Raw genomic sequence first — 14,703 nt, forward strand, 5'->3', positions numbered from 1 at the left:
ACACCACTAACCAAACAACACCATGAAGACCAAGGAGATCTCCAAACAAGTCAGGGACAAAGTTGTTGAGAAGTACAAGTCAGGGTTGGGTTAAAAAAAAAATCCCAATCTCTGATGATCCCCTGGAGCACCATCAAATCCATTATCATTAAATGGAAAGAACACAACAAACCTGCCAAGAGAGGGTTGCCAACGAAAACTCTCAGGCTGGGCAAGGAGGACATTAATCAGAGAGGCAGCACAGAGACAAAAGGTAACCATAGGAAATGTCACGCTGTGAAAGTCTTTGGTAAGGAAGAGATGCCCTTAAACTGTCACGGGAACTGGGACCCTAACTATGCCTGTCCTGGAGATACTCTTGAAAGTAGAGAAGCCTGAGTCTCCAACCTTACTATGCTCCTGTTACACCCTGATCTTTCCCCTCCCCCACCCCATGAGGTATGGGAGAGAAATGTAAGGTAAACAAGACACAAAGACAAAACAGGGATAACAGAAAACCTCTATCATACAAAAGCAATAACCAACAACAGGGAGAATAGGGACAGGGAGGAATAAACTAAATGGGAATGGGGACCAGGAGAAAAGCAGAAACATACGACAGCAAACCACAGAACACTTCTACAACAACGCTATTCCAACAACTTAAGTTTTAGAACACAGCACAGGAAAAATAATCTTTCACCAGTAAGGACAAGAAGGTCTGACCGGTTCACACAGGAAGACATAATGACCAGATAAGAAGCAGCTGAAAGCGATCTGCATGTTTTTGACCAGCATAGTAAGGGTTGTTAACCTCTTCAGCACCAGAAGAAACTAAATCCATTTAATATGGGACACAAATCACCCCATCTCTAAAGAAGACCTGCGATCCATTACCAGACGCTACTGTCTAACGCCAGGTCTTCCAGGGGAACATGACACCCTCGTGACAAGGCACTGCAGAGTTCCCAAGCAGAGACTAGAGTATTTGTCCATACAACCACAATAAGCCATACACTCCATAGAGGTGGCCTTCATGTAAGTGTGGGCAGAAAAAAAGGGATTTACTTACACACAAAAATTTTAAGGTACGCTTTGAGTTTGCCAAAAGACGTGGGAGACTCCACAAATTTATAGAGGAAGGTGCTGTGGTCAGATGAAACCAAAATTTAACTTTTGGCCACTAAGGTAAGTGCTGTGTCTGGCGCTAAACCAACACAGCTCTTCACCCTAAAAACACCATCCCTACAGTGAAACAATGTGGTAGCAGCATCATGCTGTGGGGATGTTTTTTGCAGCAGGGACAGTGAAAATGGTCTGAGTTGAGGGTAAGTCTACGTTCACATTTGCGGTCTGCGCCGCAGCGTCGGGCGCCGCAGCGTCGCCGCATGCGTCATGCGCCCCTATATTTAACATGGGGGCGCATGGACATGCGTTGCACTTGCGTTTTGCGACGCATGCGTCACTGCGGCACACGCGTCCGGGCGCAGAGGACGCAGCAAGTTGCATTTTTGCTGCGTCCAAAATCAACCAAAAAAAGGACGCATGCGGCGCAAAACGCAGCGTTGTGCATGCGTTTTGCTGCGTTTTTGTTTGCGTTGTGCGTTGCGTTGCCGACGCTGCGGCGCACAACGCAAATGTGAACGTAGCCTTAGATGGATGGTGTGAAATACAGGGATATTCTTGAGCAAAATCTGTTTCACTCTGTCAGTGAGACTGGGATGGAGGTTCACCTTCCAACAAGACAATGACCCAAAGCATACTCCTAAAGCAACACTCGAGTGGTTTATGGGGAGACGTGTAAATGTTTTGGAGCGGCCTCGTCAAAGCCCAGATATTAATCTAAATGAGAATCTGTGGTCAGACTTGAAGATTACTTTTAACCAGAGGAAATCATCTAACTTGAAGAAGCTAGAGCAGTTTTCCTTTGGAGGACTGGGCAAAAATAACAGAGGCAAAGTGACCTGCAGCTGTAATTGCAGTAAAAAAAGAGGATCTACAAAGTACTGACTTTAGGGAGGTTAGTTATGCACACTGAAGTTGTCAGTTATTTTGTCATATTTGTTGTTTGCTTCACAATAAATGGAAAACAGTTGTAAGCATGTTCTTTACATGAACTGATGTAAACAGCCATAATTGGTGGTTACTGCTCACCCAGAAAAGACTCATCGGAAGTGTAGTTTGTAAGACAAGAAACATACATTATCAGGACGTGAACAAAGATGAGAGCTGTGTTTACCTGCAAATAATGATGTTCTGGTATAGAAATGATCACACCTGAACTGCTTATGAATCCTACAGGCATTTTGGATTTTGACGTAGGTCTCTAATATCCCTTTAATCTAATGTGCATGGATGCCTATAGTTCACAACTTCATCACCCTGACAGCACAACACTTAGATGAAAAGAACTGATAGCGTTATCTGCCGAAACCATCGATGATGTCATCATTACATCATTATATGAGATCGTTATACGACCTGTAGTTTATCTGAAGCTTTGAAGTCAAAAGCTAATATTTAACAACAGCCCGAATGTGGATAAAAATAACATGCAATCTGGCATTGTTTACCACCGGGAAGGAAAGTATCAAGTGAATCATTCAGGCACTCCTGGGTTTTACAATTCCAAGCATTGTTGTAGAGACACTGAGCACACACACCAGCATTTATAACACACACACCAGCATTTATAACACACACACCAGCATTTATAACACATACACACCAGCATTTATAACACACACACACACCAGCATTTATAACACATGCACTCCAGCATTTATAACACACACACACACCAGCATTTATAACACACACACACCAGCATTTATAACACACACACACCAGCATTTATAACACACACACCAGCATTTATAACACACACACCAGCATTTATAACACACACACCAGCATTTATAACACACACACACCAGCATTTATAACACATACACACCAGCATTTATAACACACACACACCAGCATTTATAACACACACACCAGCATTTATAACACACACACCAGCATTTATAACACACACACCAGCATTTATAACACACACACACCAGCATTTATAACACATACACACCAGCATTTATAACACATACACACCAGCATTTATAACACATGCACTCCAGCATTTATAACACATACACCAGCATTTATAACACATACATACCAGCATTTATAACACATACACACCAGCATTTATAACACATACACCAGCATTTATAACACATACATACCAGCATTTATAACACATACACCAGCATTTATAGCACATACATACCAGCATTTATAACACACACACACCAGCATTTACAACACACACACACCAGCATTTATAACACATACACACCAGCATTTATAACACACACACACCAGCATTTATAACACATACACACCAACATTTATAACACACACACACCAGCATTTATAACACACACACACACCAGCATTTATAACACACACACCAGCATTTATGACACATACACACCAGCATTTATAACACACACACCAGCATTTATAACACACACACACCAGCATTTATAACACACAGACACCAGCATTTATAACACACACACACCAGCATTTATAACACACACACACCAGCATTTATAACACACAGACACCAGCATTTATAACACATTCACACCAGCATTTATAACACACACACACCAGCATTTATAACACACACACACACCAGCATTTATAACACACACACCAGCATTTATAACACACACACACCAGCATTTATAACACACATACACACCAGCATTTATAACACATACACACCAGCATTTATAACACATGCACTCCAGCATTTATAACACATACACCAGCATTTATAACACATACATACCAGCATTTATAACACATACACACCAGCATTTATAACACATACACCAGCATTTATAACACATACATACCAGCATTTATAACACATACACCAGCATTTATAGCACATACATACCAGCATTTATAACACACACACACCAGCATTTATAACACATACACACCAGCATTTATAACACACACACACCAGCATTTACAACACACACACACCAGCATTTATAACACATACACACCAGCATTTATAACACACACACACCAGCATTTATAACACATACACACCAGCATTTATAACACACACACACCAGCATTTATAACACACACACACACCAGCATTTATAACACACACACCAGCATTTATGACACATACACACCAGCATTTATAACACACACACCAGCATTTATAACACACACACACCAGCATTTATAACACACAGACACCAGCATTTATAACACACACACACCAGCATTTATAACACACACACACCAGCATTTATAACACACAGACACCAGCATTTATAACACATTCACACCAGCATTTATAACACACACACACCAGCATTTATAACACACACACACACCAGCATTTATAACACACACACCAGCATTTATAACACATACACACCAGCATTTATAACACACACACCAGCATTTATAACACACACACACCAGCATTTATAACACACAGACACCAGCATTTATAACACACACACACCAGCATTTATAACACACACACACCAGCATTTATAACACACAGACACCAGCATTTATAACACACACACACCAGCATTTATAACACACACACACCAGCATTTATAACACACACACACCAGCATTTATAACACACACACACCAGCATTTATAACACACACACCAGCATTTATAACACACACACCAGCATTTATAACACACACACACCAGCATTTATAACACACACACACCAGCATTTATAACACACACACACCAGCATTTATAACACACAGACACCAGCATTTATAACACACACACACCAGCATTTATAACACACACACACACCAGCATTTATAACACACACACACCAGCATTTATAACACACACACCAGCATTTATAACACACACACCAGCATTTATAACACACACACACCAGCATTTATAACACACACACACCAGCATTTATAACACACACACCAGCATTTATAACACATACACTCCAGCATTTATAACACACACACACCAGCATTTATAACACATACACACCAGCATTTATAACACACACCAGCATTTATAACACACACCAGCATTTATAACACACACACGCCAGCATTTATAACACACACACACCAGCATTTATAACACACACACCAGCATTTATAACACACACACCAGCATTTATAACAGACACACACCAGCATTTATAACACACACACACCAGCATTTATAACACACACACACCAGCATTTATAACACATACACTCCAGCATTTATAACACACACACACCAGCATTTATAACACACACACACCAGCATTTATAACACACACACACCAGCATTTATAACACATACACACCAGCATTTATAACACACACACACCAGCATTTATAACACATACACACCAGCATTTATAACACACACACACCAGCATTTATAACACACACACCAGCATTTATAACACACACACACCAGCATTTATAACACACACACACCAGCATTTATAACACACACACACCATCATTTATAACACACACACACCAGCATTTATAACACACAGACACCAGCATTTATAACACATACACACCAGCATTTATAACACACACACCAGCATTTATAACACATACACCAGCATTTATAACACACACACACCAGCATTTATAACACACACACACCAGCATTTATAACACACACACCAGCATTTATAACACACACACACCAGCATTTATAACACACAGACACCAGCATTTATAACACATACACAGCAGCATTTATAACACACACACACACCAGCATTTATAACACACACACACCAGCATTTATAACACACACACACCAGCATTTATAACACACACACACCAGCATTTATAACACACACACACCAGCATTTATAACACACACACACCAGCATTTATAACACACACACACCAGCATTTATAACACACAGACACCAGCATTTATAACACATACACACCAGCATTTATAACACACACACCAGCATTTATAACACACACACCAGCATTTATAACACACACACACCAGCATTTATAACACACACACACACCAGCATTTATAACACATACACACCAGCATTTATAACACACACACACCAGCATTTATAACACACAGACACCAGCATTTATAACACATACACACCAGCATTTATAACACACACACACCAGCATTTATAACACATACACACCAGCATTTATAACACACACACACCAGCATTTACAACACACACACACCAGGATTTATAACACACACACCAGCATTTATAACACACACACACCAGCATTTATAACACACACACACCAGCATTTATAACACACACACACCAGCATTTATAACACACACACACCAGCATTTATAACACACAGACACCAGCATTTATAACACATACACACCAGCATTTATAACACACACACACCAGCATTTATAACACACACACACCAGCATTTATAACACACACACACCAGCATTTATAACACACACACACCAGCATTTATAACACACACACCAGCATTTATAACACACACACACACCAGCATTTATAACACACACACACACCAGCATTTATAACACACATACACACCAGCATTTATAACACACACACACCAGTATTTATAACACATACACACCAGCATTTATAACACATGCACTCCAGCATTTATAACACATACACCAGCATTTATAACACATACATACCAGCATTTATAACACATACACACCAGCATTTATAACACATACACCAGCATTTATAACACATACATACCAGCATTTATAACACATACACCAGCATTTATAACACACACATACCAGCATTTATAACACACACACACCAGCATTTATAAAACACACACACCAGCATTTATAACACATACACACCAGCATTTATAACACACACACACCAGCATTTATAACACATACACACCAGCATTTATAACACACACACACCAGCATTTATAACACACACACACCAGCATTTATAACACACACACCAGCATTTATAACACACACACACCAGCATTTATAACACATACACACCAGCATTTATAACACACACACACCAGCATTTATAACACACACACACCAGCATTTATAACACACACACCAGCATTTATAACACACGCACTCCAGCATTTATAACACACACACACCAGCATTTATAACACATACACACCAGCATTTATAACACACACACCAGCATTTATAACACACACACACCAGCATTTATAACACACACACACCAGCATTTATAACACACACACCAGCATTTATAACACACGCACTCCAGCATTTATAACACACACACACCAGCATTTATAACACACACACACCAGCATTTATAACACACACACCAGCATTTATAACACACACACACCAGCATTTATAACACACACACCAGCATTTATAACACACACACACCAGCATTTAAAACACACACACCAGCATTTATAACACACACACACCAGCATTTAAAACACACACACCAGCATTTATAACACACACACACCAGCATTTAAAACACACACACCAGCATTTATAACACACACACCAGCATTTATAACACACACACCAGCATTTATAACACACACACCAGCATTTATAACACACACACACACCAGCATTTATAACACACACACACCAGCATTTATAACACACACACACCAGCATTTATAACACACACACCAGCATTTATAACACACACACACCAGCATTTATAACACACACACCAGCATTTATAACACACGCACTCCAGCATTTATAACACACACACACCAGCATTTATAACACACCAGCATTTATAACACATACATACCAGCATTTCTAACACACACACACCAGCATTTATAACACACACACCAGCATTTATAACACACACACTCCAGCATTTATAACACACACACACCAGCATTTATAACACACACACACCAGCATTTATAACACACACACCAGCATTTATAACACACACACACCAGCATTTATAACACACACACACCAGCATTTATAACACATACACCAGCATTTATAACACATACATACCAGCATTTATAACACACACACACCAGCATTTATAACACACACACCAGCATTTATAACACATACACACCAGCATTTATAACACACACACACCAGCATTTATAACACATACACACCAGCATTTATAACACACACCAGCATTTATAACACATACACACCAGCATTTATAACACACACACCAGCATTTATAACACACACACACCAGCATTTATAACACACACACACCAGCATTTATAACACATACACACCAGCATTTATAACACACACACCAGCATTTATAACACACACACACACCAGCATTTATAACACATGCACTCCAGCATTTATAACACACACACACCAGCATTTATAACACACACACAACAGCATTTATAACACACACACACCAGCATTTATAACACATACATACCAGCATTTCTAACACACACACACCAGCATTTATAACACACACACACCAGCATTTATAACACATACACACCAGCATTTATAACACACACACCAGCATTTATAACACACGCACTCCAGCATTTATAACACACACACACCAGCATTTATAACACACACACACCAGCATTTATAACACACACACCAGCATTTATAACACATGCACTCCAGCATTTATAACACACACACACCAGCATTTATAACACACGCACTCCAGCATTTATAACACACACACACCAGCATTTATAACACACGCACTCCAGCATTTATAACACACGCACTCCAGCATTTATAACACATGCACTCACATTAGAACCTCATATGTATACTATAGAAGGAAATTATTATTTATCTCATGTGACGTCGCAAGACCCCAGAATGCCATCCATTAAGGTTTCTGAGAAATTCAGAGCCAACAAGTTATCAGCATGAAGATCTTTAAGGAAGATTTCTACAATTCATGCAGGAGAATAGAAGTGTGCATACCCCACAGAGGAGCACAGATCTCAGAGACTTCAGCAGTTCTGGAAACAAGGACTTTCATAGACATCACTGCATCCAAATGGAAAAGTCAGGCACCAGCGCTATGCTAGACAAAGTGGTTTTCTGGCTTTCGGGATTTGTCCATAACAATTGTAGAGATAGAAAAAGTCAAACTTCAAAAATCATTTCTTCTAATATGCCATTACTAAATAATAAAAAGGTACAGTAGTACTTAAAAGTTTGTTAACCCTTCCGAATTTTCTTAAAACTAGAAAAAGAGACCCAAGTGAAAAATATTAGACCTAAGTCATATCCCTCATTAGAAATGATCCAATATCACATATCTGTGTGTGGCAAAAGTATGTGAGGATTAGCAGATAATTGGATTGTAAAATTAGAGTCTGTTGTTTTCAATCAATGGGATGACAATCGGGTGTGAGTGGGCGACCTGTTTTCTTTATATGACAGATCTATCAGCCTGATCTTTACAACACGTTTGTGGAAGTGTATCATGGCACTAACAAAGCAGATTTCTGAGGACCGAAGAAGAAGAGATGCTCTCTATCTAATTTTAGGTCACATTAATTTAGAAATATAAAAAAATTCACAAACTTTCAAGCACCAATGTATTATCATGTCCGCCTTGGACTCTAAACCTGATTAAAAAGGTTCTGTAGGTGATGTGTAAGAAGTGACAATGGTACGCTTCTGAAGAAGACATCCTTGGAAGTCCTCTAGCACAGATCCTACCTCTATTGGCCCAATTAGAGAAGAGGGAGCGGACATTTTTGCATATTCTTGATGTAACTACATGTTTTATACGTGCCCTCCTTCATGTTTCTATAGGATCGGTAAGGATCCCCACCAATATCCAATGATGCAGAATAGTCTATGTTTCCGGCTGTGAAGGATTGTCTGGCACCACATCAGCCACATATACGATGGTGGCGGTGAAATGAAGCATGGGCTATGGCAGTGTTATTGTTAGTGCTGTGCAGATGTGCGCCTCCCAGATGATTGTAGTGTAGTCTGTGACAGAGTATCATTAACCGAACAAAGAACAGCAGCATTCTCCTCCAGGTGCCGCAGCCACCCCATAGTAGGAGAATAGTGGGCTGTGGGCACCCAAACCTACCTTCACTACAGGAATGCCCGAATATTGCAGAGTTACCCCTCTATAACCTCCATGGTCCCATGCATGGCTACGTTCCTATGGCATTAGCACATTTTGCACACTGGGGGTAGTCCTAGCTCCCAGACCTAACAATAGGACCTTCCCCAAATGTCTAAGGGACAAGTCAGAACATGTTAGTGTCAGAATAAACCTAGAAGGGGGCATAAAACATGCTGTCCCTCCTATAAGGCCATGTAGTCCCTATAAGTAAGAATCAGACAGGACAAAATATCTAAAATATGACCTTTTGTTGGATCTTTACAGACTGAAGGTGCAGAAATGTTCTATGTGCAGAACTTTTCCATGACTTGGTCTATTATATCTCCTGCATCTCCAGACAGCAGGGTGTCCCTCTATGGTGCCCATGATGGGCCTGACCTGTGCACCCTTCTTACCTGGGCTTATGCCGAGTTGGAGGCGCTCCTGATGCGGTGGCCATGCTGCTGGACCAGGTGCTGCTGGACCAGGTGCTGCTGGACCAGGTGTTGCTGGACCAGGTGCTGCTGCTTCTGCCGGGTGGACTTCACGGCCAGGATGGCTTGTCTGTTCTTGTACTGCACCATCTGCAGTGTGATCTCTGCATTCCAGCCCTCGTCCTGGGGACACCGAAAGTCGATCTCCCGGCCCTCAGCCATGACCACCGTGAAATAGACGTATTTGCCCTTCCTCTCCACACAGTCCACAGTCTTCATGTTGGAGAAATGCAGCTCCTTGATCCTGGCAGGTTCCGTCGGGGAGCTCGGCGGCGGCTGCTGCTGCTGCTGGTGATGATCCAGCTGTTTGGGTGGGATGAGCAGAAGACCTTCCTCGGTCAGGAGGCACCTCTTCTTCTTCCAGAGCTGCAGCAAGCCATCGCTCCTCTTCTCCAGAAGTCCTTCCTTCACCACCTTGCAGCTGCTCTCCAGCATACTAGTCACTGATGGAGCCAAGTGCCAAGGCTGAAGCCCTAGGAGGGTGGACGAGGACTTGAGCAGGGAGATCCAAGGCGAGATCACACTCTGAAAAGGAATCATGAACAGTGAGGCAGTGGCAATGATGTGTGCCAGGCAGGCAGCAGCGCTGGGCAGGGTGACGGCGGCAGCTGCAGCCTGCTCTCACTCAATGCTGCTGCTGCTGCTGCTGGAGATTTCCCAGAAGATGGCGTTTCTAGAGGTTGGATGCAGGCGCCACCTGCTGGCCAACGTGCAACTTATTCTTCACAAGGAATAAATAGCTGGACCTATTTTTTTTTTTTTTTTTTTTTTTTTTGCCTTAAACTATACAACTTGTAAAAGGCTTTCATTATACTGACACTTCGGGAATATTTTTCTTTTAAGATTGTATTTTTTGCTAAAAATAATTTTTGTAATTGGGCTTCATTAAAAACTTTGTAACTTTTTCATTCTATAATGTGTGTACTGTACTGTCTCTTTCTGGCTGTAGAATTGGCTTTTAGTCCTAAATATTTGCATTTAAAGAGATGGACAACCCTGTTGTGAGACCTAGAGCTCTGCGGATGTGATCAGATGTGCAGTACTCTGAATTCTCTCCCCTCCAACCTGAGACTGCAGCGACCATCAGACTGCATTCACTATGCAGGAACGTAGGACAGACGGACACAGACAGACGCACATAGGAAGGGTATATCCAGTGCTTACACCTAGATGGTATCATTTCCAGCCAGCTGGTATAACACATACCATAGCATGGGCATGGATACAATGACCGGTGGTGGTTACACGGGCACAGTAAACCTTCAAGTGCTCCTTAGATCCCAATGTGTGAATCTCTCTAATAATAATAATAATAATAATAATCTTTATTTTTACATAGCGCTAACATATTCCGCAGTGCTTTACAGACATTATCTCTATAAATCCTGCGCATAAACTTTGATGTTCAGGATTCCTACTTCTTTACTGGTCTACTTTATAGCTGCAGGCACTTCGTGCCAACACTGCCACATAGCCAAGCCATTAAGATTTCATGCCAAGATAGTAAATGATGGTGCAGAATAATGATACCACATCTATGGCTTTGCATAGGACTGCTGCGAACCCCTTACTTGGCACAATGCAGTGATAGAGTAAATAGGGGTAAATCGTAGACGCCATAAAAGCCCATTTACCCCTATTGATAACATTACAGACTGCACTGGATTCATACTAACCTAGAAGTAAGTGCTGCCTATGCCCTGTACATGGAGTTTATGGGAAGGATGTTATGCTATGAAATAGCGGCGATACTTACTTGGCGAGCAGCTGAGTAATGTGTTATATTCCACCAGGCGGATATATAGATCTAGAAAATAAATCCTCCAGTAAATAATAGAGCGGCTTGTAACAGGGAGCACAACTCTCTCCTGTGTGACTGCAACAGCTGCAGCCTTCGCCTTTCCCTGGAAAATCTTCCCCTCTCCTCTGGCTTTTGAAGCAATTCCCGCCCACAGGCAGCAGCGATCCAGAGACATGAGAGCTTGGGATTTTGCAAGAAGGGCTCAGCCACAAGCCTGGAAGCGGTAGTGTGGGAAGACAATAGTAGCAGCGCGCCATTCATCATTTCTGCACATGGCTGAATTATTAGATTTCGACAATGTGATGGATGGATGGATAGATGGATGGATGAAATCAAGCTGAAGCTGGGAAGTCGGCCATCAGTAAGGTGGCAAATTTATGAACGGCTGACCCCATTCCTACAATACTTCTTTGCTGCTAGAATAAGCCCATGGTAATAGTCTAAGGCTATGTTCCCACGATGAGTTTTTGGTGAGTTTTCTACTCTACGTATTTTAAAAAAAAATGCAAGTAGAGTGTTTTAGTTAATAGGTGTAGAAAGTCTGCAGCTAAAAAACTCACTAAAAGCTTGTCTTGGGAACGTAGCCTAAAGCCTAGGTACTGCCAGTGTTTCGCACACTGTGAGGCTCTAGCTAAGGCTAGGGGGACACACCACCTTATTTCCTCTCATGTGAGAGAATCGGGCCCATCATGTTACTCACATTCTGATCAGAGTATGAGGTTGAGAAACTAGAAAAAAAATTCTCCATCTTCTCCATTATGTCAGTCCATGGAAATCCAATTGCACTCACATGTGGTCCGATTTTTTCCACGGACTCATTGACCTACATGTCCAAAAATATCAGATGCAAATCGTGCACACGGACCAACACAAGTCAATGGGGTTGTTCACATGACCGTTTTTACACATGGACTGATGCTGTTCTGCATGTAGAAAATCACAGCATGCACTACCATGATCTGTTTTTTGGATCAGAGTGTCCCATTAAACTTAATGGGTACATTAAAGAATTGATGCAGTAAGGACACCATCCAAATTTTACAGACACAATGCAATTATTAACATAGAAAACTGTATTTGGCTATTATTATTTTTCGATACATAAAAAAGATGCCACACAGATGTCATATAGATGTAAAAAGGGGCCAAATGGATCACATAAGGATGAAATGTAACTGTGTAACTGTCATAGAGAAAAATTAAAATCAATAAAGACATCTCCTGAGAGAGGACATATCACTGTCACGTTGAACATAAAGGATTCATTATCACTCGGGAAGTGAGAAAGAGCTGACACTTCAACCTCCATGGGGATGGATGATACAGATGAGTTGCCCTGCCAGGACCGTGGGGTACTCGGTACCGGGTCCGGTGTTTCACAGGGGGATGTCAAGGTGGTGACCTGATCCGTGGCCCTGGACGCCCATGTAAAAGGGAAAGGTCTTTAAAGGGAATAAAGTTTATGTTCGTGACGCCACTTGTGGTATTCGGTCAGTGGGGACCGACGCTGTTTTAAGGGGTCCTCTGGGGTGATGTTATGGCAGCCAGATGGTATAACTTCCCACAGGTGAAGTATATCCCCAGGGCTCCCAGTGTGTAGATGGAAGATGGTGAATGGCGCAGTAAAGAACGAGGACACAGGTTTGCATTCTCTTTACCTTGTTTACTGAAGACTTCAGGCAGCTAAAGACCAGGGCACCAGATTACAGGGCAGGCAGGGTCCGGAAGGCTTGGAAGCGAATCCAGAATCCCCTTTACCAAGTGGAGTTAAAAGCCTTCCTCTAGCGCGGTGGTGTTGTAGTCCCTTACTGCCTACGGCTTCAGATAAGGTCCTCACATATGTTCTCTCTCTGTCCCCTGGGCTCTAAAGGTGTCACCGTGTCTTCAGGTGTGTGTGGGGACAGATAACTTGCAATTCAGCTGTCCTGCCGGTTTCTGCTGTAAGTCGTAGAGTCCTTACAACCTCGGTGGTCCGGCTACCGGTTATCTGCGCTTCAGAGGGAGGCAGCCTGATCTTAGCTGGTCTCCCCTGATGTTACTCTCCTGTGCTTCGCTCTCCTGCTCACTCACTGAACAATGTTCAGCTTTCTGTATGTCTCTTCCTCCAGGGGCTGCAGTGTCATGTTCCCAATGGCAGGGAATTAAACACATAACACAGGCAAAAACAGGACGAGCTCTAGGGTGATGGAACCTGAGCTGACCGCGATCCTGAACCTCAACACTCAACTAACAGCAGCCGGGGAACGTTCCTGGGGGGACTCTAGACG

The 14,703-nt window shown here is 41.9% G+C and overlaps 1 protein-coding gene across 2 annotated transcripts in view; it reads right to left on the reverse strand.

The window, feature by feature from the left end:
• The window catches only part of PHLDA1 (pleckstrin homology like domain family A member 1), a 28,450-nt gene extending 15,907 nt beyond the window's left edge, over nt 1–12,543 (reverse strand). The window contains exons 1-2 of one of the 2 annotated variants that reach the window (XM_077265297.1): nt 12,392–12,543; nt 10,558–11,160 (exon numbers count right to left, since the gene is read on the reverse strand). In XM_077265297.1, coding sequence (XP_077121412.1) covers nt 10,564–11,070 — 507 coding nt within the window. In that variant the 5' untranslated portion in view covers nt 11,071–11,160; nt 12,392–12,543 and the 3' untranslated portion in view covers nt 10,558–10,563. Of the gene's footprint in view, nt 1–10,557; nt 11,377–12,391 lie in introns of those variants that run through there. The other variant, XM_077265296.1, reaches the window with a different exon arrangement.
• Nucleotides 12,544–14,703: the final 2,160 nt, after the last annotated feature.

The sequence above is a fragment of the Ranitomeya variabilis genome, chromosome 5 (assembly GCF_051348905.1).
Source record: "Ranitomeya variabilis isolate aRanVar5 chromosome 5, aRanVar5.hap1, whole genome shotgun sequence".
Classification (NCBI taxonomy): Eukaryota; Metazoa; Chordata; class Amphibia; order Anura; family Dendrobatidae; genus Ranitomeya; species Ranitomeya variabilis.